This window comes from Rhinopithecus roxellana, chromosome 3, assembly GCF_007565055.1.
Source record: "Rhinopithecus roxellana isolate Shanxi Qingling chromosome 3, ASM756505v1, whole genome shotgun sequence".
NCBI classification, from domain to species: Eukaryota; Metazoa; Chordata; class Mammalia; order Primates; family Cercopithecidae; genus Rhinopithecus; species Rhinopithecus roxellana.
Window position 1 is genome coordinate 159,771,893 of NC_044551.1, and position 27,576 is coordinate 159,799,468.

A 27,576-nucleotide genomic window follows, 5' to 3' on the forward strand; every position below is an offset into this window, starting at 1 on the left:
TGAGATGCCACAATGTGCAGAGCAAATACTTTATTTATACTGGGAAAAACAAAGGATTGAGTTAATAGGCTCCTTACCATTTTAAGGGAATAAAAAGAATGATTTGTATGGCAAGTAATCTGCAGGGAGAAAAACATTGTTTTTCTGTTTCTTTTCTGGTACTTTACTACTATCCTGGAGGCTGAGTGTGTTTGTAATAAGCATCACTAAGCAGTAACTGTGCATGTAAGTATAGGAACTGTTAATATTTCAATTTGGGAAGAGTTGTTTTAGGAATTAGCATTCTTTTTTAGTTTGATTTTGGGAATTCTTAGGGATTAAAAACGTTTTAAAATCTTCAGCACAACTGACAATTGCAGAAACGTGGAACCAGCCCAAATGCCTATCAGTCAACAAGTGGATAAAGAAACTGTGATATATATATATATGATGGATTACTACTCAGCCATAAAAAGGAATAATTAATAGCATTCGCTGCTACCTGTATGAGATTGGAGACTCTTATTCGAAGTAAAGTAACTCAGGAATGGAAAACCAAACATTGTATATTCTCACTCATAAGTGGGAGCTAAGCTATGAGGACGCAAAGGCATCAGAATGACATAATGGACTTTGGGGACATGGGGGAAAGGGTGGGAATGGGGTAAGGAACAAAGACTACAAATAGGGTGCTGTGTATACTGCTCGGGTGATAGGTGCATCAGAATCTCACAAGTCACCACTAAAGAACTTACCCATGTAGGCCGGGCGTGGTGGCTCAATCCTGTAATCCCAGCACTGTGGGAGGCCGAGGCCACTGGATCACCTCAGGTCAGGAGTTGAAGACCAGCCTGGCCAACATGGTAAAACTGCATCTCTACTAAAAATACAAAACTTAGCCGGATGTGGTGGTGGGTGCCTGTAATGCCAGCTACTAGAGAGGCTGAGGCAGGAGACTCACTTGAACCCAGGAGGCGAAGGTTGCAGTGAGCCAAGATCATGCCACTGCGCTCCAGCTTGGGCGACAGAGTAAGACCTTGTCTTAAAAAAAAAAAAAATGCCCATGTAACCAAATACCACCTGTTCTCCAATAACCTATGGAAATAAAAAAACAAAAAGAAAAAAGTAAAATATTCATCTTATCTAAGTTTACCCATATAATGCTAAGAATTAAAGAAAGATTCAATTTGGATTAGATCCAAGATGAGTTCAGGTTCTGCTCACTTCTCATATATTACAAGTTTATTACTTACCCTGAGATGACCACAAATTGTCTATAAAATACTTGCTTTTCTACTTTCTGCCATTTTCTTTTCCACTCTGACCATTAAGTGGTAGAATCTCTTGTCCCACTGTCCTAACAAGGTCAAAGATGAACCCATTCTTTTTTTTTTTTTTTTTTTTGAGACGGAGTCTCGCTCTGTCGCCTAGGCTGGGGTGCAGTGGCTGGATCTCAGCTCACTGCAAGCTCCGCCTCCCGGGTTCCCGCTATTCTCCTGCCTCAGCCTCCCGAGTAGCTGGGACTACAGGTGCCCGCCACCTCGCCCGGCTAGTTTTTTGGATTTTTAGTAGAGACGGGGTTTCACCGTGTTAGCCAGGATGGCCTTGATCTCCTGACCTCGTGATCCGCCCGTCTCGGCCTCCCAAAGTGCTGGGATTACAGGCTTGAGCCACCACACCCGGCCGAACCCATTCTTAAAGATTATCACCGGGTAACCGAAACGTGGGAGTGAATTTTAGGGAATTTCCAGCCTTGTTGTCATGTTAGAAGTTTCCAGCCTTGTCTGGTTCTCTTCTGTGGAAGAAGTTGCTGCTGTTGATCATTTATTTTCGGAGTGAGAACCCTGTTGCCACTTGCTCATTTCCCCCTGGAGGATGGCCCCACTGCCTTCGCGCTGCTTCCTGAGGTAGTGTCATTGTTCTTGGCTGTTTTAATTTTCCTCTGGGTCATTTTTCTTCTTTTTTCCTTTGTTCTATTTTTCCTTTCTTCTAGTCACCTGAGCAGAATTATACTAAACTCAGGGCCACATTTAAGGCAGTTTGATGGTATGAGCTCTAGAGCAGCTCTCCATGTATTGGCTCTGCATCTTTAGTCAAGATATTTAGTTTTACCAAGCCTCAGTTTCTTCATCTGTAATATGGGCTGATTATAATGTCAATGTGGAGGACTTACTGGGATCAAGTGAAATAATCTATTTTAAGCACTTACCCAACATTTATAGACCACTTAATTTGTGCTTTTTGAAGGAGACCGTAATTAGTTCTACAGCTTCTGTTAATAGCAAAACAATGCAAAGGTACCTATCACCCTATGCTGCAGTTTCTTCACCTATAAACTGAAGATAATTTTACAGGTTACTACAACTTGAGGTTACTGTGAGAGCTAATATGAGATAATACATGCAAAGCACTTAAAACCATACCTAGCATGTGGAAAGCTGTCAATGCCAGCTATTATTATTATGGTGTTATTCCTGTACTGTTATTGGGAAACATTAAAAGGATGTGCGACCACAGCATGCGATTGATTCATCCTGGATTGGTTAAGCCCTATCCTGAGGTTGATTTCCATGGCCAGCAACTTAACTGCCCTTCTCTTGCTCTTTCAGCTGCGCAGTTGGACAGCATTGGCTTCAGCATAATCAGGAAATGCATCCATGCTGTGGAAACCAGAGGTAAAGTAGTTCAACAGATGGCATTGTTCTCATAGAAGGTCATGCATCTGGTGAGGAGTCAGACCTGCTACCTGCTGTTTCCTGACTTTAAGTGACTCATTAGCTCCCCAAGTGCCATTGTCAGTGGATTTCCACAAGTTCTGTTGGTCTCAAGCAGGAGGTCCTAACTGATTTTGTGTCACCAACTTCTTTGGCTGATCAGAAGAATGTGTTAAATATCTAAAATACATAGGATTATAGAAACCAGTTACTGGAATTCAGTTTTTAAAATATTAAAAAACACAGGGTATCATGATATATGTGTTTCTTTGTTAACAGTTTGTAAGCGATAGTGGTGGGTCTGATAACCGACATAATTTGGGAGCAGTGATATTTCAAGATACCCATAATAATTGTAATGTGTTATGGAAATACCTGTGATTTCTGACGAAGTTGCAGGTACCGCTAATGCTCCTGTGATTTGTTGCTTACATCCATAAAGGAAGGAAATATTTAATGTCAGTTGTAGGTTAGTGAAGATAAAGATGTAATTGTTTTCCTGTCTCAGTTCACAGACACCCTGAATGTTCTCTGGTAAACATCTTGGGGTCTGTGAACCCAAGATGTTCTGGGGAGCTAGTCCCTGGGACCACCCAGGTAGAGAGAAGGGGTCAGGCCCATGTTCACACTGATCTTTCCCAGGTCTGTGGGAGTAGGACATTAAGATTAAGGAAGCTGGTTCATCCTGATGGTCTCCATCCCTTCTTCAGAGACTGCCTCAAAGGAGATTCCTCAGTCCTAGCAGTTTGGAGCTTTGAATTTGCTGGTCTGTTGTACCACTGAGAAAAGCTGTTAACCATCTTTCCACTGGATTTGATTTGAACCATTGTCAGAGATGTGAATCTCATTTACTCTACAGCCTCTTAGCCTACCAGCCCTTTTTAAGTAGTGGAAAGAAATTCTCTCTTTTAAAGCAGGATTCATAACTCTTACCAGTTGAGAAATACACACTTTCTTTTCATAAGGACTGTGAGGCATTAAGTAAAGGGAAGAGAGAGATTTTAAAAAGCTACCCTTATGTATACTGTCAAAAGATATTTTTTCTAAAACAGTTGTAATGAATGGAAACATTTTTTAAAATGTGCAGTTATTTCTCCTATACCTCCCTTAAACAAAGACTTACAGCAGCTTGTAAAGGTAAGATATATCCAGAGAATATAAAGTAGAAGTAGGTGGCATTTCTGGGAATTGGTCTTGGGGAAATAAGGATATGGGCCAGATTGAGCAATAAGGATGTTTACACAGTGGCGATGTTAAGGTACAAAATTGTAAACTGGCCAAATGTCTAAAAAATAGGTTAAATCAACAATGGTATGTCTGTGTAGTAGAAAAACTATGAATCACTAACAATGCAATGGAAATACATTTTTTGACATATGGCTTTTTTTTTTTTTTTTTTTTTTTAAGACAGAGTCTCATTCTGTTCCCAGGCTGGAGTGCAGTGACGCCATCTCGGCTCACTGCAACCTCCGACTCCCTGGTTCAAGGGATTCTTCTGCCTCAGCCTCCTGAGTAGCTGGGATTACAGGCACATGCCACCACGCCCAGCTAAGTTTTTATATTTATAGTAGAGACGGGGTTTCACCATGTTGGCCTGGATGGTCTTGATCTCTTGACCTTGTGATCTGCCCACCTTGGTCTCCCAAAGTGCTGGGATTACAGACATACAGCATTTAAAAAATTATTTATAATACGTGAAAAGTGCAAGTTACAAAGCAGCTGCTCAGTATGAGCCTGTTCTGGGAGCAGTGGGGAGAGGAGTGGTCGTATTGTACGGGTTTCATTGTTTTCTCAGTGGCTCTCTGCTGATTTTTACTGTCTCACTTTGACTCATCTATTTACCTTACCTGTAGTTTCTAAATTTTTTTGAAGTGTTCATTACTAAGGTAATTTTTCTTTTTTCTTTTGAGACAAAGTCTTGCTCTGTTGCTTAGGCTAGAGTGCGGTGGCTCAGTCTCCACTCACTGCAACCTTGGCCTCCCAGATTCAAGCCATTCTCCTACCTCAGCCTCCTGAGTAACTGGGATTACAGGTGCCCGCCACCAGGCCCAGCTAATTTTTGTACTTTTAGTAGAGATGGTTTTACCATGTTGGCCAGGCTGGTCTTGAACTCCTGACCTCAAGTGATCTGCCTGCCTTGGCCTCTCAAAGTGCTGACATTACAGGCATGAGCCACTGTGCACAGCCTAATTTTCAACAGGGGTTTTAATTTGTTTTTTTAATTTTAAAAGAAAAGACCGAGAATAAAATGTACAGAGTTTAAAGGTAGAGGCGCAAAAATGGAGCCAAAAGCGAATCTAAAAAAAAGTCTCTTTCCCCAGTAAAGTTCATATACTTGCTTGAAATGGGCCACCTGTTCATCTCTCAGGTTTTAGCAGCCAGAATCAAGAAAGAAACCTAATCATTTAAAACTGTTCACAGAGTCTGCAGTAAATGCAAACTGGTAGCTCAGGAGGACAAATTTTTCTGATGTAAAACTACAAAATAAATACAATAAGTAGGAGAAGAGGTGTACAAGTTCCTCTTCCCCCTCTAAAATGAAAATGGAAATGATGTATTTTAACTTCTAAGAAAGTCTTCATTGAGCACAAAGAAGATACAAGGACAGTATGAGTTAGGTGCCATTTTAGCATAAATAGTTGAAAAAAGTGGGTATCTCCCTATTGCAGTGTGTGTATGTGCATACGTATTTATGGTGACCAGAGATGAACAGACTTCCCATACTCTCTGGGATTTGACAGTTGTCCAGTGGGAGGTGGGATTGTGTAAAGTTCCAGGAAAGCACAAGGATAGAAGTAGAGACACTTAACAAGACTCTTCAAGCTCCCAAGCTGACATGTTACTGAATCAAGTTTCTGCCACTGAGTAATTTGGGACCCATCACTTAGGTTTTGACCAGGGCCTTCTAGTCCATGAATCATCCAGAATGATGTACATGAGTTTACAGGTCCTCTTTAGCTGTAAAATCCTGTCATTCCAGACCACTTCTTTTTTATTCGTTAATTCCATGTCTACATAGATAAGTATTGTTGAAAGTACTGCAGAATTGGTCCTTTCCTGAATTTCTTCTGAAAGATTGTGTTTTGGCCCCTAAGTATTTTATACTGGTCTTGATGGAGTATAAACTCATGTTTTGTTTATTATCGTGTACCATAGACTGATCCAGGGGCTGAGGATATAATGGTGAACAGGACACAATTACTGTTTGCATTCTATTGAGAATGTAACAGAAAAAAACAAGTAAAGAATCAAATAAAAAAGATAATTTCAGATATTGTTAACTGCTATAAAGAAAGAAATCAGGGTAAGGGAATGACCAGTGGTATTGATTGTGGGTTGCGTTATATTGAAGCGGTTGCATTGAAGCTGAGATCTGAATGATGAAAAGCTGTGGGAGAAGAGCAGTCCTGGTAGAGGAAACAGCTGTAGCAAAGGCTATGAGGTGGGGCCATGAGCTCGGCACGTTGAGGTGACAGGAAGGCCACTGTGTGGAGCAGAATGCATGTGGTCATTGACGCAATCAGAGGTAGTCAGTGCTCAGTAGTATAGGCCTTATAGGCCATCCCAAGTAGTTTTGGTTATGGTCTAAATGCAATGGGAAGCTACTGGAGGGTTTTAAGAGAAGAGGTGATATGAACTAATTTGCACTTTAGACAGTTCACTTTGGCTACTGGTTGAAGAATGGACATCAGAGGAATAAAATAGGAAGCTGGAGCTCTGTTACTTGAGAGGGGTCAGATATGATGGGCCTGGGACTAACAGAAGAAAAATTGTTTCAAGTCACTTGGTCTAAATTGCCTTCTTTTGTAAGTAGTACAGTGGTGATCTAATCCATGTATTTAAATGAACAGAAACACTGCAGTGGATTAGTTTTTGATTCTTTGTTTAGATGTTGAATTTAAAAGTAAACCCTTACTAGTCTAATTGTACAGTTGAATGAAATAAAGGTGGTCTTTTTTTGATAAAGAAGATTTATATTATAAATAACTGGATCTTCTAATTTCTCAGTCTTGGCTAACATTCCTTAAAATTAAAAATGGTCTTACACTTCAATATTTTTATTTTATATGTAAAAATAGGTTATAAAGTGTCTTTTTCTGTTTTATGGATTTTTAATCATGTCATTTTTGGCGTTTTAATTTTAAAAACTGGTTAAATATGACATATTTAAAAGTGTACATTTTGCGTCTTTTAGAACTCTTCAGATGCTGCCTTTGGTAAGAGAAAAGGAAAGTTTCTTTCGCCTCTGACGACTGAACTAACATGAGGGCTGAAGTGTGCAGCACATCCGTGAAATCCTAGACAGCTGTACCAAATCCTACTCCTTTGCTAAGAGCTGAGCTGAGTGACAGGGGACTTTAATTAGAGCAGCTTTTAGGAGGACTGAGAAAATGAAAAAAAAAAAAAAAAGTAGACTTGGCTGGATTGGCCTGATTTGTGTTCTGACGTGTCTCTAATTAAATCATCACTGTTTCTTTCCTCAGGGATCAACGAGCAAGGGCTGTATCGAATTGTGGGGGTCAACTCCAGAGTGCAGAAGTTGCTGAGTGTCCTGATGGGTGAGTGCGGCAGGGGCTCTGCTAGGCCGGTCCCTGGGTGGGGGGCCCACTCTGAGAAGTCACCAGGTCTGTGAGTAGATACAGTCTGTGGCAAAGGAATCAGGGTATCCATGAGCTGTCACCCAGAAGTCAGCTGCCTCATCAGTCAGTTGTCATGGCTTCAGGCGCTGCTGGGAAAGGTTCTGAGTAGGACTGGACAAAATAAAAAATGCCAGGCCCCAGACACCACACCCTCTCTGTCTGTAGGTTCAGCGCTTCTGGTCCAAGTGGTACTCGGTCACTCACGTGACCGCCACACCCTACTCTGTCTTTAATAGCTCATGACTCCCTCCATTCTCTTTTGGGGCAGGTATTTAGTGGGTCACACCCAATGCCCAAGGAAAGGCATCGTTCTGGGCTCCAGAGGACCTCAGAGTTCATGTTCCTGATACTGAGCAGGTGTCATGTAACTCTCAGTTAAAATGTATATAAGCAGATAAATCTTCTGATCCTCTTTGCTTCTAGATTTCAACTGAATACTTGTCACTTGAGCAGCAGAACCCCGTTTGCCACTGGCTGATACAAATATAAAACCACTGACTCCAAATGTGCAGCATTTGAATCAAAAGCCCATGAGTCCATGAGCCAAATTTGCTTAGGCTGCAGATTTCCTGTATTTTTAGATGTGAGTGCAGCCAGCCTCCATGAGTCACATGGATCTAAATGGCAAACAGATCAGATTTCACAGAGGCTGTTATTCCTCCTCATGGAAGCCCTAGCTTGTAAAGATGGACTATCACTTGGGGTACCCAGCTCAGTGTTTTGGACAGGGACAGTTCTTGTGTTAGTATTTGTAATTTCTTTTGCCATCCCACTTTCTGAAAATAGCTTTCTTATGTAAAGAAATCTCTTCTCTCATGTTGGCCAGAATGACTGTCTTCACCTCTTTTTGAGAGAGTCATTCACTTCTTGTAACCAAAACCCTATTGTATTGCTAATTAGTGTGAGATCTGTTGTTTGAAACTATGATTTTTTGTGAGATGCTCTAGCAACGAGTATCTGGGTTTTTTTTTGTTTAAGATTTGATATATGGTTAGTTTTTATAAAAATTAAACTTTTCATTTTGAGATAATTGTAGATTTACATGCGACTATAAGAAATAATATAGAGTTCCTGTGTACCACTTATCCAGTCTTCTCTAAAGGTGTAACATCTTGCAAAACACAATTTTAATATCACAACCAAAATATGGGCATTAATTTAGTCAAGATGCAGAACATTTCCATCACTAAAAGGATTCCTTGTGATGTTGTACAAGCACGTACCTCACTTCCCACCTTGCACCCTGTGTCTGACCCCTGGCAATCAGTCATCTAGTCCCTATTTCTATAATTTTGTCATTTCAAGATTGTTATTTAAATGGAATTATACAATACAGAACATTTTGGGATTGGCATTGTTTTTCAATCCGTGTAATTTTCTCAAGGTTTATTTTTGCTGTTCCATGTATTAATAGTTCTTTTTTATTGCTGAGTAATATTCCATTGTATGGATACACTGCACTTTGTTGAACCATTCATTTATTGAAGGGCATCTGAGTTGTTTCCAGTTTGGGGCAATTATGATAAAGCTTCTGTAAATTTTCATATATAGTTCCTGTGTGAACGTATAGTTGTTCCTCTGGGATAAATGTCTGAGTGTGCAGTTGCTGGGTTGTATGGTGATAGGCTTAATTTTTGAGAAATACTAATATAAAGAAGAATTGAGAGTCTAATAGCTGTCAGTCCTTAGTTTTTCATTTCTGACCAGAGCTGCAAACATTTGTGGGGTGTCTGCTGTTTAGAACAGATGTCAGATGCTAGAGATTAAACTTTAGAAAGAGCGTTCCTTTTCTGTAAGGAGTCCTGGTAGGGTGAAATATGTGTGTATATGAAAGCTGTAATGTAAAGTATGGTATTCGTGCTTAATATGTGCCGGGTCTAGAAGATTGAGTAGTGTGGTGAAGGAGAGAGTAGAATAATAATTCCAATTCAGGAAGTATTCTGAACAAAGGGTCTATGGTGGCTACAGCAAAGGGTATTGATTCTATGATTATTATTTTAATATTTCTGAAAGACAGGCCAGGCACGGTGGCTCACGCCTGTAATCCCAGCACTTTGGGAGGCCAAGGTGGGCAGATCACGAGGTCAGGAGATCGAGACCATCCTGACTAACATGGTGAAACCCCATCTCTACTAAAAATACAAAAAATTCGCTGGGAGTGGTGGCAGGCACCTGTAGTCCCTGCTGCTGTGGAGGCTGAGGCAGGAGAATGGCGTGAACCCGGGAGGCAGAGCTGGCAGTGAACCAAGATCACGCCACTGCACTCCAGCGTGGGTGACAGAGTGAGGCTCCATCTCAAAAAAAAAAAAAAAAAAAAAAAATTCTGAAAGACTTACTTGAGGCTGGGACAGGAGAGTTTTACAGTTGAATAGCTAAGGTGGTCTCTTTTGTTGAGGAACTTGAATATTGAGCCAAGGTTTTTGGGGTTTTTTCTATAGGAAGTAAGAAACTATTAAAAGTTCTAAATAGTAGGATTATATCCATTATGATGCTTTTGCACACAAAAGTGTCAACAAGACAATTCAGAATAGTTTACAAGGAAAAAAAAAGCATTTATTTGCTCACGTAACTGGGAAATCCAAGACAGAAACATGGCAGAGTCAGGGATGCTAATGATGTCTTTACTTTTGCTGGATCCTTTGCCCCTTCCTTCTTCTGGCTTCTCATGTTCTCTGACCTCTTTTGGGCTTGGTGTGGCTTTGTTCTCCGAGGGAGTGTACCAGACAGGTTCAGCCTCTGCAGTCCTTGGAGCCTGTGGTCACTGAGAAGAGAGTGCCTTTCTTGGCCGTGTTGGCAGAAGGCTCCAGTGAGGACTTTGCTTGGCCAATATGGGGCCATTCCCATGATTCGTTTCTCAATCTCAGACCAGTCACATGGCCCACAGCAGATGGCCTGGATCCTCTGCCTGTGTTGGGGGATGTGGGGGATGGGGTGGAGGGTTGGGGTGGGGACGGGGTTAGTCCCTGAAACCCAGTGGACTGAGCAGGATTATTGAAAGGATGATGGAGGAGTGCTTTCCTGAAATAATGGCTGTGGGTAGCTTTTTAAAAAAAGTCTATCTAATACAGATGTAACAATATCAGATTCTAGCATTAGAAGCATAATCTTGGCTACAATGTGGAGCATGTATTTGATTATGGAAAGACATGGAGGCGGAAGATGGTTGTAATAGATTAGGTAAGGCAAACCCTATCAAAGACTGAACCAGGTGCTCTGAAGTCAGGAAAAAAGGACAGACTCAAAATGAGTATAGAGAGAGAATCAACAGGACTTTTAACCAACTTGATATGGGGGAACAGAAGGGGCAGAGAGATTTCAAAGATGACAGATTATTATGTAAGATGACACTAATGAAAAGAAATATGACATTTTAGACTGCTTTGCTAATCTAAAAAAGAACCGCTTTAGCTCAGTTGTGTTAAGCAAAAGAGTGGTTATGAAAGGATCTTGTTTTTATCACTTTTCTTAGTGGCCTTCACACAAGATATTTGTCTTGTTCTCTTCCTTGGTTTTCCTGGGGATAGAGAAAATAATCATGAACATTTGAGAAATGTCATGAAAAAGTAATAACTAGCAGCTGAAAGTCACGAGGGCAGCTGCTTCTGCCAGGAGGACATTACAGATAGACTGGAATCTAATCTGAGATCCAACCAGAGCTGCGAGATGACCACAGTACAACCTCCAATTGAAAGTTGAGAATGGTATACATGATTCTCCCTAGCAGTTACGTGAGTTTGAATTTAAAAAAAAAAAAAAAAGTAAGTTTGAATCTCTCAGTTACAGAATCACCAGGGCTCCAGACCTGAAGGAGGAGCTTCATCTTCTCTTTTGTGAACATGCCCTCAACTTCATCCATTCTTGGTACTGGCAGTATCTGGGCTAGCCAAGAGTATAAAATAAACATGGCACCCGTGCTCCAAAACCTTCCCCTGAGATGGCTGGGGCGAGTGAACCTTTCATTAACTATTTCTCTATTATAAATTAATTGGATGCTTATTATGTGCCAGGTACTGTGTAAGATTGGGTTTATCTGTCCAGGGCTCTCAAAAGTGGAGTAGTATGTTTTGGTTATTGAAAATATGGCTGGTCAGGCATGGTGGCTCACGCCTATAATCCCAGTACTTTGGGAGCTGAGGCAGGTGGATGACCTGAGGTCAGGAGGTTGAGAGCAGCCTGGCTAACATGGTGAAACCCCATCTCTACTAAAAATACAAAAATTAGGCTGGGCGTGGTAGCTCACACCTGTAATCCCAGCACTTTGGGAGGTCAAGGCGATCGGATCACCTGAAGTCAGGAGTTCTAGACCAGCCTCACCAACATGGTGAAACCCTTTCTCTACCAAAAATACACACAAAAAAATTGGTCAGGTGTGGTGGCACATGCCTGTAATCCCAGCTACTCGAGAGGCTGAGGCAGGAGAACATCTTGAATCCGGGAGGCAGAGGTTGCAGTGAGCCAGGACTGCTCCATTGCGCTCCAGCCTGGGCAAGAAGAATGAAACCCCATCCCAAAAAATAAAAAATAAAAAAATTAGCCAGGTGTGGTGGTGTGCACCTGTAGCCCCGCTACTCAGGAGGCTGAGGCAGGAGAATCCCTTGAACCCAGGAGGCAGAGGTTGCAGTGAGCCAAGATTGCACCACTGAACTGCTGGCCTGGATGACAGAGCAAGACTCCATTTCAAAAAAAAAAAAAAAAAAAAAAAAAAAAAAAGGCTGAGAATTAAGTGAAACCAGATACTTTTTTGGATTACTTGGAGTTTATTTTTTGCACTCTTAATACATTGGAGGACTTTGGGTTGGAAGAGGGCTGTAAGAGCCAGCACTTTGAGAATGTCTTCTTTGTACTGATCAGGATTCCTTAAGAAAGCTTGCTAAAATTCCTCATAGCAAGTGCAGTGTGGCTTTGTTCTAGTGTCCTACCAAGAGCTACACTTGATCGCTTCCTCCTAGCAACAGAAGTCATTAGTCTTTGGAGAGTGAAAAGGACTCTTAAAGACTTGCAGATTCCTAGAAATAGAATACCTTCTGTGTGTCTGGGGGATTTCCCCCCTGAATATTAAGTAAAGATAAATCTTTCCAAATTTTAGCCCATTTTTTTGGCTATACTATTTATTAATCAGCTATATACTTGTTCAGTGTATGTCTGTCTCTCTTCCTGTCTCTCAGTACATATTTTAAATAAATTTTTTCCTAATGAAAAGTTATGAGTGGTCATTGTGAAAGTTTGGAGGAATACAAAAAGTAGAAGCAAATAACAGTTCTATAGACTAGAGTTAACCTTTATTAACTGTTTTGTCATATGACATCAAAATGTTGTATTATCACCTTTTAAATTTAGTATGGTATAATATACCATAATAAATATAGCAGTATGTTTACAAAATTAAACTCACTGTGCAGATATTACAGGTTTTATTCATGTAACACTATAGAGTGTCTGTTGTCACATGTCATTCAAGTTCTTCTAGAGTATGATTTTCTTAGGCACATATTGCATAGATGCTCTATAACTTTTTAATCAGTCCCCTGTTCTGGGATACATGGGCTAATTGCAATTCTTCATCATTCTAGAAAGCACTCAGGTAAACATCCCCATGGAGGCAGGACAGAGGGTAAACATCCCCATTGAGGCAGCAGAGGTTAAGAGCATGCATTTTGAGATTAGACAAGTTGCAGTTCCACTGCTTATTTCTTTGACTTAGACAAATGATTCACACTGGTCTAGTCATCTATTTCCACATCTGTAATAACGGCTCCTGCCTCCATAGTAATGTGAGGATGGGATGAAAAGAGGCCTGTGGGTTGCTGAGTCCAGAGCCTTCACATGTTAAATATAAAATGTTAGCTGTTATAATTTTTATACGCATCTTTAATTATTTCCTCAGGACTTATTTTAAGGTGTTGAATTGCTGGGTAAAGGTATGTACATGTTTTCAAGGCTCTTAGTTGATATTCCCAAGTTTGTAGTTAGCGAAGTCTGAGGAGAATATCCTATACCCCACATCTTTGCCATGCTGTGTATTGCTGTTTTGCATATAAATTATAAACCTTTTTAAAAGTACCTTTTTAAATTTAATTTTGCATTTCTGTAATTTTGGGTGAGGTTGTACTGTTTACATGTTTATTGCTGATTTATACTACTTTTGTTGAATTGCCTGTTTGTATTCTTAGCCTGTTTTTCTATTGATATGTTCTTTTTCTTTAAAAAAATTGTTTTGTTTTATTTTTAATATTATTATTTTTCCTGCCCTGTCGCCCAGGCTGGAGTGCAGTGGCTCAGTGTTGGCTCACAGCAACCCCTGCCTCCCAGGTTCAAGTGATTCTCATGCTTCAGCCTCCTGAGTAGCTGGGATTATAGGTGCATGCCACCACGCCAGGTTAACTTTTGTATCTTTTTAGTTGAGTCAGGGTTTCACCATGTTGGCCAGGCTAGTCTCGAACTCCTGACCTCAAGTGATCCACCTGCCTTGGCCTCCCAAAGTGCTGGGATTATAAGGCATGAGCCACTGCACCTGGCAGTGTGTTCTTCTTTTGATTACAAGACCTTTTTAGATCTATAGGCTATATTTTCAATGTGTTTTTTCAGATTATTATTTGTCTTAAACTTCATGGTGCATTTATTTTTGTTGTCTTATGAATATTTTATTGAGATGGGGTCTCACTCTTTCACCCAGGTGGGAATGCAGTGGTGTTATATTGGCTGACTGCAACCTCCACCTCCTAGGTTCAAGTGATTCTTGTGCCTCAGCTACGTGAGTAGTTGGGACTACAGGTGTGCGCCACCATGCCCAGCTAATTTTTGTATTTTTAGTAGAGATGGGGTTTCATCATGTTGCCCAGGCTGGTCTCAAACTCTTGAGCTCAAGGGATCTGCCCACCTTGGCCTCCCAAAGTGCTGGGATTGCAGGTGCGAGACACCAAGCCTGGCCTATTTTAAATTTTTATGATATCCAGTCTGTTACCTTTTTTCTAAACAAATTATGCCGTAAAAGACCTTCCTCAGGCCAGGCATGGTGGCTCACACCTGTAATCCCAGCACTTTGGGAGGCCGAGGAGGGTGCATCATAAGGTCAGGAGTTTGAGACCAGCCTGGCCAACATGGTGAAACCCCATCTCTACTAAAAATACAAAAATTAGCCGGGCATGGTGGTGCACATCTGTTGTCCCAGCTACTCAGGAGGCTGAGGCAGGAGAATCGCTTGAACCTGGGAGGCAGAGGTTGCAGTGAGCTGAGTCGTGCCGTGGCTCTCCAGCCTGGGTAACAGAATGAGACTCTGTCTGTCTCAAAAACAAACAAACAAACAAACAAACAAAAACCCTTACCCAATCTAGAATGACAAAAACCTTAATTTCCCTTAAAATCTGTCATGCAAAATGGAAACTCTCCTTTCTCCTCTAATACTTGTCCAGTTGACTGGTATCCATATAATGAGTCATTTTCCCCTTTCCACTACTTTTATATATCACCATGTAATCATTCTTTTATACATATTGGGGGCCATTGAAGGAGTTTGTATACATACTTTTCTAAAGGCAAACAAATCCCTTTACTGTTTGTTTTTCTATAATTCTCAATATTTTAAACACACTGACATTTTTCACCTTTTTAATGTTTAATTTTTCCCCTGATTCTTTGCATTCTAGCAAAAATTCTCAAACTTGTCCCCCATCTCAGTGTTACTCATTTAAAATTATTGGGTCAACTGTGATTATTATTTTGCTGTTTACAATGCATATTTTAACTTTCTGTAATTGGATTTTCCAGTGTCTTTATTATCTTATTTAACTCCTTTTATTTCTACTTTTCAGCTATAATCTTTATTATTTTGGTCTGTTTCTTGTTTTATTTTGTTGTCTTAGTTTCTAGCATCCATATTTTTTGAATTTTATTTATATGACGGAGCAGGTGCTGTCTGAATTATTTTTCAGAGTGCTTTGATGTCTGTATTTTTTGCCAACAAATATTTTATAGGAGTTTATATCTTCTGTTTAATCAAACCTTTGCTTTTAAACTCACTGTGGAGATTCTCCTTGTTCTGCTGTTTTCCTGAATGCTGTTAGAATCATTATCTTACATGATAATTGGAGGGCTATTGTACATGATTTGAGCCAACTTTCTGGTATTCTTAAAGCTTTCATTTAGTGGACCTCTAAGCCTGCATTGATTTTTCCTGGTTTTGCTATTTGGTCATGGTCCTGGGAGAAGCCGGGTTTACTCCTGGGTAATCTGAAGCATGCTGTGGTTCTTCCCTCATGGCTGTCATGTTTCTTCCAGGGCTCTCCTGAATTCACTTGCCTTGATACAAAAGGACTCCCCTCCACTTCTGCTCTGCAGTCTGATTTCGTTGCCTGGATTGTAATCTCATGACAGCTCTGGGTGCCCCAGAAAGTAGCCCCCAATAGTGTGTGTGCTGGAGTGGGGTTCGGGGGTTGCAGCATGGCCTTTTCCCCACACCCCTGGCTGGCTTGGGCTAAGTTTTTGGTGGGCAGAGGGCCACCACCTATCACATTGTTTCCCTAGCTGGGTTTTCCTCAGGCCTTCATCTGAGCTTTGCCTAGTGGATATCCTGGTGGCAGGAGAATGTTGACTGAGAGCCTAATTTTCTGTGCTATTAAAAATTTGTGTTCCTTGTGTGTGTGTGTTTTTACCGTGATGGTAAAGGACTGCAAATTCAGCATCACTGTTTTTCTCGTCCTGTAACCTTTTTTGTTCTTCTTCTTTTTTAAAAAAACCACATGTAAAGCAAACTTAGTAAAACAGAGAACACAACGAAGGTATTATAGAGCAGTGCTGTAAAGCACAGAATTATAGTAGCATTCCTCCCCCACTTACCTCAGACCCAGTGGTGAACTATCCTTCCTTACTCTGGGACCTTGAATGTCTGCATTTCTTTTTTCTATGCCCCTTATTTCCCGTACCTTTCCACAGAGTGGCATAAATAAAAGCAATCAACGACTTCTTTCTGAAGAAATCAAAATGCTTTATGATGATTTCTAAGACCTAAAGGCTTACATAGGATTGAGTGGAAACAGCTCAGACTTTGAAGACTGTAGACTGCTGGAGTAGGGGAACCATGAGAAGAGCAAACGTCCAATTTTGTCTACCAGTAAAGGGGAGCAGACAAAGGATGACAGGACCAGAAGATGATAGACTACTTGGATAGAGCATTGATCATTCTGGGAGCTATCAATACGGCTACTAATCACGATCCTGAGTCCCCAAAGAAGAGACACACAGATGGAAACTCACCTCCTCCTCTGCTCCAGCCACCATAACCTTTGCCTGTTGGGATGCTTCAGGCAGGCCCTCATAAGACTGGGGCTTGAGCCAGTAAGAGCTTTTGGATCTCAAAACAGAAGGGACTGTTAGAGATAGGATATGCACATAAAAAACTGGCATTAGCAGTTGCCTCTACCTTTTCATGTATATGTCTTTTTTTCTTTGAATTCTTAACATGTGCATATATTACTTTCTCACTTAAAGAGAGAAAAACATTAATTTGCATACAGTATAATGTAGTATTAGGAAATTTAAGTGTACATAGGTAACTTTCCTAATGATTTCCTCCAAAATATCCTTCATTTTGTCTACAGCACAGTGATAGACTAGATGACTCTTGGGACTGATCCAAGTGTGACATTTCTAAGATGTTCTCCCCTTATAACCGCTGCTTCCAGTCTGTGTCTTCTAGTTTTCTGAATTCATGTGATAGTAGATTCAGGAGGAAATAATATTCATTCTGCTTTCCCCACATGATGCCTTTAGTACACTGGATTGCTCCTCTAGTTTAGATCTGTTTTACTGAGCAGCAGTGGTCAAGGGACATGGTGGAGAGAAAGGTACCGAGTTCTAAAGAAGAGTGTAAATGATGTCTCTGCAGCATATTCAGATGCCATCAGGAAACTTCTGTATGTGACAGGAGCATCAGGAGGGAGGTGTGGAAATCAGTAGCACTTTCTGAAAATGGTGTAGCTTGGGAGGCTGTATTCAACTTAGTTTGGATTTTAAATGAATTAAAATGGATGTGCTCGAGTTATGAGCCTTGCCTCATCAGTGCTATAAAAAGCCCTTTAGCCGGGCTGTAATTTGACTCTCCTCTCTAATGTTACGCAATATTCCTATGGTTACGGAGCCCGAATAAGTGGAAGCTAATCATTAGTTTGCTAAATGTGGTTCATGGAACAGTTCACAACTCCCAGACTTGCCAACTGCTGCTTGTTCAGTTTCATGTTCACTCTTCTTGGGTAGAAGTTGGTTTCTTCCTTAGAAAAATGTACAGTAACATTTGTTTCACATCCAGGAACCATGCAGGATGGCAGCTCTCCATGTGTCTTAGGATGGGGAGGGAAAGAGGTCATGCAAAGCAGAGGTTTTTGATACATGCTCTTCTTCAGGAAAAAGCCATTCAGGGAGTGCAAGATGACAAAGACACGAATTAAAGTGGCAGACATTTTGGATACTGGGAAAATCACATTTTGTGAACTTTTCAGAAATTTGCTCTGATAGGACTCTGGAATTTACTGTTCTGTGGCCCCAGAAATAAAATTATGCTCTTTAGGTTCCTCCTTGTTTGTTTCATGTGACAAGAAAGACTTCATTTTATTGCTCAGGGTCACATGCAAACATCATACAGGTATTGTGCCTTTGAGAGCCACATGTTTCATGAGCTGGGGGCCCTTTCTTCTCTCATAACCCAGTGTGTGTCGGGGGAACACACGGAGAGCAGTAAACACCAGTTGGACTTGTGCCCCTACCTGGTGATGATAGGCTAAATCCTGAGGCCATTCATGAGTATTTGGCCTCTTTCTATTTGGATGAAAGTGGTTTCTTTCCCAGTAAATAGAAAATGTCTTTTGCCCACCTGCGACTTATTTTTTTTCCAGCTGAAAGGCTGTTGGCCCTGCAGGAGGAACAGCTTTCTTCATTGATATCACAGAATTATTCTTGGAGACTGTTCAGAAAGATGCAGTCTAGTGGCTGCCTCCCTTTACCTGGTGCATCATTTAGATCTCTTTGCATCGTAAAAAGACAGAAAACCTGACCTCACCTGGCTTAAGGGGAAAAAGGAATTTACTGGCTCACGTGATAAGAAGGAGAGGCAAATACAAGGGTTCAGGATCCACCATTTCTGCTTATCTCGTCTCTGGATTTGTCGGACTTTCAGGCTCTGTGTGGTGGCACCTGGCAGTTACATAACCTCCCAGTGCAAGCCCAGCAAACAGAAAATATCTGTTCCCGACTCCTGGAGAGTTACTCTGATTGGGCAGGCTTAGGTCTTGGGCCATCCCTCATCTAGTCATTAAGTCCAGAGAGATGATCTACTTTTGGCCAGTCTGTCCTGAATCTCATTTTCCACCCCTGGAAAAAGTAAGAAAAGGGTTGCTCTCCTACTCAAAATGAGGTGCTATGCAGAAAAAAAAAGGACTGGGAGCTGGCGGGCAAAGAACTAGTCTTTAGCCAGTATGAGGGAGCTGGATTCTCCCTCCTGTGCACTGAAAAAGACTCTGTGACCCTCCCACCGGTACGTGTGTGACCTGGCCTGCCTCACCAGAGACGGGATGGGGATCTGTGAAGCAATTACACTCCCTAACCTCTGCCTCTTCTTCTCATCTCCTTGTGTGCTACTCAGGAAGATTACAAGAATTACCTCTTCTGATCTTTTATCGTACATGCTTGTTTAAAATATACTGATTTGTTTAAAAGTCCATGCAAGAAGAGACAAAAGAAATTGTCAGAGCTGATAGTTATGGTGGTTCTCATTGCACATTTGAACTTAAAGCAATTTTTTAAAAAATACAAAAGTAATGGAATAAAATGATACCACAGTCCACCACTTTAACCCAACCACTAATTTAGAGTATTTCCTTTCAGCTTTGTTCATATAAAAAGTTCATAGAGAAAGTTTCTCACAAACATATCTTGTTTTTTTTTTTTATTTGACATTATATAATGCAGGCATTTTCCATGTTGCTTTACAGTCATTGTTGTCATATAAATCAGCGAGGTAATATTCCATCAGGTAGACATACTATAATTCACTTAATCATTCTTCTATCATTGGACATTTAGGTTGTCTCCTTTTTTTCTTTTTCTTTTTTTTTTTTATTCTGCTTTTACAAAGAAGAGTGTATGCTGAGCATATCTGGGGTCTGTAACTTTTCTCCTGCGTTATCTTATTTTCTGAGGATAGACTGTGAGAAATGGGATTACTGGTTCAAAGGGTGTAAACATTTTTAAGACTTTGATACATATTACCAAATTGCTTCTCAAAACTGTTGCATTTTTCTCTCCTGCTGCCAGCAGGATAGGAGAGGATCAGTTTCACTACATTCTTGCCAGCAATAGATACTGGGATTTTTAGACATTTTCCTAATTTAATAGGTAAAAAAATACTCGTTGTGTTTGTTTTACTTTGCATTTCTCTAGTTACTAGCAAGATTGGATGCCTTTATGTGTGCTTATTTATTAGTTCCATTTTATGCTGTGCTTTATGTATTGTCTTGTCTTCATTTTAGACCCCAAGACTGCTTCTGAGACAGAAACAGATATCTGTGCTGAATGGGAGATAAAGACCATCACCAGTGCTCTGAAGACCTACCTAAGGTAGGGACTTTCCATCTGCAAGGCAGAGCGCCAGCTAGTTATCATGCAATCAGGAAGAAAGCAGTTTTATTTTCAGACTCCGGAGAGCTGTCGGGTGGGTGTTTGAGATGTGGAAACAGCTTCTGTGTGGGTGCGTTTAGCTCAGCTGGTCAAACCAATTGTAAATCATCCATAGTTGATGGGTTGCCTTTGCGCAATGACACCATGAGTGATTTAGGAAACTTTGTTCTATATGAGAAGTATTGTGATAATTAGCCTTGAACAGAACCTACAATGGGGTCTTCCCCGAAGTCCCTGAATAATCTGTTAAGAACACAAGGAATCATAAATCATATTCTGTTAAGAATCCATGATTACATACCCCATGTATTTTGATAGTTTCATACTTTACACAGAGTACATTGCTGACATAGTTCTTAAAAATGAGAACGTAATGGAACTCCTTTCTGACTCCTTCCCTTAGATTGGACAATATTATCTCCCTGGAGATACTATTTTCCTTGTATCATTTATATACGATATTACTGAACCGTCTCTACACCTCCTTTCATTATTAAGAGTTGGGTTATTGACCAGCTGCCTGCATCTTAGTTTCATGAATAAACCAAAGTATTTATGCTGGACTTGAAAGACAGGAATACTGTAGTTCTTCTTACAGAAAAGGTGGGACCTAGTCTTTTTTTTTTTTTTTTTTTTTTTTTTTTATTGAGACGGAGTCTCGCTCTGTCGCCCAGGCTGGAGTGCAGTGGCCAGATCTCAGCTCACTGCAAGCTCCGCCTCCCGGGTTTACGCCATTCTCCTGCCTCAGCCTCCCGAGTAGCTGGGACTACAGGCGCCCGCCACCATGCCCGGCTTGTTTTTTTTTTTTTTTTATTTTTTATTAGAGACGGGGTTTCACCATGTTAGCCAGGATGGTCTCGATCTCCTGACCTCGTGATCCGCCCGTCTCGGCCTCCCAAAGTGCTGGGATTACAGGCTTGAGCCACTGCGCCTGGCCGGGACCTAGTCTTAAAAGGAGAGGAGAATGGTCATCAGAAATAGCATAAGTCTTTGTGTGGATTTTTTGAAGATGCAGTTGGCTGGAAAGCAAAGGAAGGAGGCCACAGAAAAGGAATTGCTGATGTAGATTTTATTGACTATTGGGTAATTAGAGTCAAGAGTAAGACATAATGTGTTAACTAAAACTAGGAGTTGAATTAAGGGACCCAATGAGAATAAAATCTGAGCCAAGAATAATGTATAGTCCTATTGAGAAGTTTCCTATTTGAACTATCAGAAAAAAACTCAAGTTTATGGTTAAACGTACGTATACCCTAGCAGGTAAAATTTGTTTGTATCATACATAATGTTAGGGGTTCTAGCCCTTTAGAATTCTGGACCAATACTCCATAGTGAATTCACCACCAAAACACCTACAAAAGTCTTTTATAGTGTTTCTAGATGAATTGATTCTAACAACAAGCTGCTGGGAAGATCAAGAATTGCAAATATGTAGTTAGTTGTGTGTTTCTCAGACACATCTTAAAATGCTATTGCTGATAGGTGAGTCACTGACTGAAAAGGAAATCTCTTATTTTGTGTTAGACTCTTGGATTAGCACTATTTTAGTGTTGACAATGAAACATAGTTGTATCTATTCCTCTAAAAAAGACAGAATAAAACTTTTGGATGAAATCTCTGAACCCTTGCAATAGGGAAATTGCATTGTTATTGTTTCCCTGTGATCTTTGTCTTTGAGAAATGTAATACAGTTTGTCAGTCTCTAGGCTGCTATTTAGAGAGAATATGATTATTCTTATTATTGAGCTGATTGGCCTGTCTCCTTTCACTCCAGAATGCTTCCAGGACCACTCATGATGTACCAGTTTCAAAGAAGTTTCATCAAAGCAGCAAGTAAGTCTTTTTTGTCTCAGTTTTAAGGGGAAAGGAATAGATTTTTCTATTTCAAAGAAGAGTCAGTATCCCAAAATAAACATTACCTAACCCTTCATATTCTGCATGTAAACTGGCCACATAACATACTCATGAAATTCTAACACAGAATAAAAATGAAACCAAATAGGGTTTGCTAAGGGCCTTTCTACCACATTGAAATTACAGCAGACGAGAGAAACCAAGTCTTTTTTTTTTTTTTTTTTTTTTTAGGGGAGGAGGATGTTGGAGGGATAGAGAAAAACAAGTTTGCCTTTCTAGTTTTGATTATTGGAGTTCTAACTTCTTAGGTTTTTTCCAGCCTTTGAGTAGCATTTTGCAGAATGAATCAGACATTGCACATTACCTAAATTGAGCATTGGAAATGTTTCCCTGAATATGACACCATTTATATAACTTCACAGTCCTCTTTTCCATTATGTCTTCCATTTACAGCTTCTGATCATTCTTCAACTATATCATCCAGGTCCCTGGTGTCATATTACTGGTATTAAAATACATAGGGATTAGGTGCAAGCTACTCTAAGTATACTGGAATCTCTGGCTACATGGGTCAGGCCTCTTGTAAAGGGGCAGAAAGATTCTGTATCAGATTTAAATCCAGCATGAATCTTCACAGTATTATTATGTCGATAACTTGTGCCTCTCCCGGGTTCCTTTCAGCCTTTAAAATATATTTACTTTGGTAGCTACTACTGGCCTAATTTAGTAGTACCTAATGATAGTAGTCCTTATCTACTCATAGTTGTCCCCTTAAAACAGGAAGGAGAAAGCTAGGAGCAAAGATGGTGTTTATGTCATTTCTTTCTAGAGAAATTACAAACCCATAGCGACCATTCTCTACTTAAACCTCACATCAGTTCTATAAATAGGTGTGATGAGTAACATCAATCTATTTGCCAGAGTAACAAAGCCACTTACCCATGTTCAACCAAGAGAATGTGACAAGCCATGATTTAGGTTACAAGTTGGCAGAAAGACTTGAATATTTTATCTGCCATTACTTTCTTTCTAGCAGGCTGGTTGTTATACGTGACTTGAGGATCCTGGACATTTTCCTTTGATTTCTTTGATGCTGTCTCGAGATGTTATTTTGATATTTGAAACCCTTGCAATGTTATTCATGTAAGATTTGTTTATCACTTTACAAGTGCATAAAGTTCCTTACTTCCTTGAAATGAAGTCTTCCCTTTAGGGAGCCAACTACTCCTGAGTTTGTTCTCAGGAGCAGCTCTGGGTGTGCAGTTGACTGGCTCCGTTTCATCACATCATCGCCTTGGTTTGGATTTTTTGATGACGGTTTTTTTGGGCAACCCTGTTCCAGAAAGCACCATTAAAAGGACTTCCAGATCTAGTCATGCTGGCCATGCAGTATGCACACAAGACAAGATTGTAAATCTTTGAGAAGTCCTTGGTCTGTTAGTGCCCATCCTTTGGTTTCCCTTGATTTTTCATTCTTAAAGTTGTTTAGCTGTGACACTGATAAAATATTATCTCCCTCATTCCTTTGCAGAACTGGAGAACCAGGAGTCTCGGGTCTCTGAAATCCACAGCCTTGTTCATCGGCTCCCAGAAAAAAATCGGCAGATGTTACAGCTGCTCATGAACCACTTGGCAAAGTAGGTTTAAGACCAATTACTAGCCCTTTTCTTACCCCTAAAAGTTCTTATCTTAGCAGTGAAGCTGATCTCAGTTCTGCTTTTGTTTCTCTCTCCCACTATTGTATCAGGTATGCTGGAGGCTTAGGAAAGAAATGCGTGAAATGTTAATTGCAGTGGAGAACAGCAGCAAATGCCAGATGGCCTTCCCCGAGGATGCTGGGGAAGTGCTCATTTCATCCAGGCCATGAAGCCGAGTTTTCAGGGGGATTTTGCCTGTGATGATCAAGGGCAAACTGGAGTGTGGTGTCCATGATACCAGGTCACCACACAGAATTTTGTGGGATTATAAGTTGCTCATCAAGAACAAACAAAAATATGTTATGAGTTTACAGAATTTGGGTATTCAGTAAGGAGGCCTGGATTCTAGAGCTGACTCTGTTATTAACCTGCTGCTTAACCAGCCCTGAACAAACCAGTGAACTTTCTCTTCCTTAGTTTCCCCATTCTGTCTAATGTGGATAATAGACTCCCCTTTTTCTGCAAGGATCATTGATTTTTGAAGTTACATGCATTAAAGCCTTTGAAGAAGTATAAAGAGTAAAGGAATTGTTTTCAGCAAATACTCGCTTGTCCTCTGAGATAATCAAAGCATTCAGTCGGGACCTGATTTTCTGCTAGGAGTATTTACAGTCTTGGAATGGTTTTGAATATTTGTGTATTTACTGTTCCTTGACCTGTTTACAAGTGGCATTTCTGACTTCCCATGCTGCATTCATCACTACTTGTGTGTGTGTTCTAACCTTCCATTGACTTTGATGGTATGTTCTTGATTGCAGGCTGGAGCAAAAGAAAAGAATGAGAGCATAACAGTGAACCTAAATTATTAAACCCTACATTCTACTGAACTGATGTGTTATAAATTTGGCCTTTATAGTCCACACTTTGCTATGCCATTAGGGTATTTCTTGGGGATAAGTTGATATTCTTCTGAGGGAGATTGTAATGGTTAGTTTTCATCTTTCTGTCAAGCACTTGATACTGCCTTTGGGAAAAAGAGTGATATATATCATGAAGATTTCCACCATCTCCTCATTTCCATCAAGAAGCAAACGTATTTTGTGTGTTGTTGGGAAGCAATTTGGCAAAGCCACAGTTGCTCCATTACTGATCAATTTTTTTTTTTCTTGGCTTCCCATATCAGAGCTGCTTGTTCAGGAGTACTTAGGAAGCATAGCAGATAACATGCAAGTTTACAGGATAATGCCCTAAAGGTGTCAAAGAATCCTGATGAAGCATGTTTAAAATAATGGGAACTGGGCTTTAAAAAGTAACTCCAGATGCTCTGAGATGACAGTTTAGTACCGGTTCCACACAACCTAGAGTCAGGCGTTTGTTAAGCAGAGAAGCTGGTTTAGATCTTAGTTGCAAAACTTTGCACACTTGAAGGACAAACACCAAGACACAGGAGGTTCCAGGTACACCCTCCATCCTAGTATGTGTGGGGATGCTCATGACTGCTTCATGGCCATTGGGTCTTAAAGAGGCCTTCAGGCCTGCGGAAAGCAGCTGGAGAAGGGTTAGGAAACATCTGAAAGCCATGGGCCTTTTCAAGCTGTGCAGTTGGAAGGAGCTTAACTGAACTGAGAGGGACCAAAAGTGAAGGGTGACCCAGCAGAGCCAGTGTTGCATTTCTCCTACTTTTAAATTTCCTTTAGGATTGTTAGGATTCTTTAAAGAAGAAGAAAAAAAGATTTAAAAAACAAAACCAAACCCTTAAGGTAGATCTTGAACAGTTGAACTTGTTCATCTCCTGGTTGGATGACTCACTTTCTCCTCCTTTTTCCCCTTTCCCCCTTCAATCCCATTATATTCAGTCCATCCTTGTTACTAACCTAAGAGTTGTAAACTGGAATTTGCAAATCACGGTTGTGACCTTGACACTTTTTTGTTTTTTTTGGCCTTCTAACCAATTTAAAGCAATTTTCTTGCTGGAGTTGTTTACTTCATAGCATTTCTTGAGCATTATGTCTTATCTTTGAAACTTGAGAATGATTTTCTGTGGTTTTATGGCATTTCTTGTTCATTTAATTATCAAGAAATCTACCTATAGACAAGCTCTCATGCTGTAATGTGAGTTGGTTAGAGCTAGTATTAGACTACAGCAGACTTAAATTCTTAGCGTGCTGTGTTCTTGGTCTCCCGAGCCTCTATATTTAAAATGTCCCTGTGGAGAAGGATATGAATGAGCAGTGTTGAATCCAGTAAAGAGTATTTATTTAGGTCTGAAAGAATTCTTTGGCATCCAGAGGAGTTCTAAGATTCCACTTAAACTTTATATTCTCATTTACAGCACTGTCCTTGTTTTAAAATCAAGCAGTAAGGGAAAGTTCACTTGGGACAAGAAGTTTGTCTAATTCCAGTTTTCTCAGGTTTAGACTTACCCTAGGCTACGCCTGAGCTATTGTTCCTCTGGGCTAGTTACTTAATGGTCAGCTTCCTTCCTAAGTTTTGGTTTCAGGGCTGATTCTGCTGGAAAACTGGTGTTTACTTCTCTCATTACCTACTGTTTGCCTTGTGCATCTCAGAATTCTAGTTCAAAGGCAAGACATTTTGTATTGTATATTTTTTAAAGTACTCTTTTGAAACATTTTCCAAAATTGATTTCCCTTAGCCACAGAGGGAGAATTAAGGCATTTTTTATTAAATCCCAGCTAAAAATTCATTCAGAGGGGGAAAAAAAGTCTTGGGTCGGGGGAAGGATAAAAACTCCAAACCTCTAAAGCAAATGATTACCAGGGCGCATCCAAATCATAGAGATGTTGGATTTCTTTCAGACCTCAGAGGGAACATAAAAATTATAGGCAACCATGCGCATATTTTTGTAGTTTCAGCTTAAATCTACTATGATAATTAGATGTTTTCTGCTTGGATCTTGGAATCTAGTATACAGTCTGGAGTCATGTGCCTCAAAGGATGGTTAGAATCACCCGGGGTGCTTGTTTACATTGACATTTCTGGGCTCTGTGGGTCTACTCAGTCAGGCTCTCTGCCTGGGAATCTGCATTTCTGATTTATTTCCCAGGTAATTATTATGTGAACAGTGATCTAAGAACCATTGGCCCAGAGAATGGACCATATGCAAGGATTTTCTAGGAGAGAGAAATGATATTGAGAGGAATATGGATTGGGATGTAGGTGAATATTAGATGTAGCAGTGAATTCAAAAGGGAGATTTATTGTCATGATTAAATTAGCTTTTAAAAATCCAGTTTTGACTTTTCAAGTCTTTGCAGTTTGACTTTGCATTGAGTTTTCAACAAATGTTTTTGTTTTAAAAATCATAGAAAAGGCATAAAAATTTTACTTAAGAAAAAAATCATTCCCAGCTAGCTGTGGATCCTTGTGCCAATTTTTCTGCCTCTTTGAGCCTCAGTTTTCTTTCTCCTCCAATTGTGTAATTCTGTTATTTTTATCAGGTGGAGCAGGACACAAGAAAAGTATCCCACTTTTATAATCATAGGAGGAAATAAGAGTAATAAAGGCTAATTTCATGGTGATTTCCTAATGTTTACATATTATGACTCCAAGTATGTTGTATATCCCCACACATACCATTCGTAGTGGCTCATGTGGATTTATTACGGTGTATGCAGTGAGGAAGGATTTCAAAGAACCCTTAATACATCAGGAATAGATATTAAAACTACCTTTTCACAGCTGGTTTTCCCAAAATACTTATTGAGAAATAAACCTTAGTCTCTTTCCTTTTTTGGAGCAACTGTTCTTTTGTTGCAGGGGTGTTGGAGAGGCAAAAGACTGTTTTGCTTCCCCAGAGAGATATGGTATCATTTAGGATGCTTTGGGCTGCAAGAAACAGAAAATCCAATTCAAAATGGCTTAAACAATAAGGAGATCTGTTGTGTCATGACACAGAATCTGTCCTGAGAGTTGGTTAGTTTCTCAGCTCATGAAGGACTCAAGCTATTTCCATGTTCCTGCTCAGTCAGCATCTTGTGTTGGCTAGCTCCTTGCAGAGTCCCAGTGTACTGCACTGTGTCCTTGCATGTTAGTGCTTGTCCAGAAGCAGAAAAGGCATTATTTCTTCTC

At 40.3% G+C, this 27,576-nt stretch overlaps 1 protein-coding gene across 5 annotated transcripts in view; it reads left to right on the forward strand.

The window, feature by feature from the left end:
- Positions 1–27,576, forward strand: part of ARHGAP26 (Rho GTPase activating protein 26) — a 459,132-nt gene that overhangs the window by 265,254 nt on the left and 166,302 nt on the right. For all 5 annotated transcript variants that reach the window (XM_010388274.2, XM_010388276.2, XM_010388277.2 and 2 more), the window contains 5 exons: positions 2,589–2,654; positions 7,178–7,252; positions 19,849–19,936; positions 21,771–21,829; positions 23,382–23,487. In XM_010388274.2, coding sequence (XP_010386576.1) covers positions 2,589–2,654; positions 7,178–7,252; positions 19,849–19,936; positions 21,771–21,829; positions 23,382–23,487 — 394 coding nt within the window. The remainder of the gene's footprint in view (positions 1–2,588; positions 2,655–7,177; positions 7,253–19,848; positions 19,937–21,770; positions 21,830–23,381; positions 23,488–27,576) is intronic.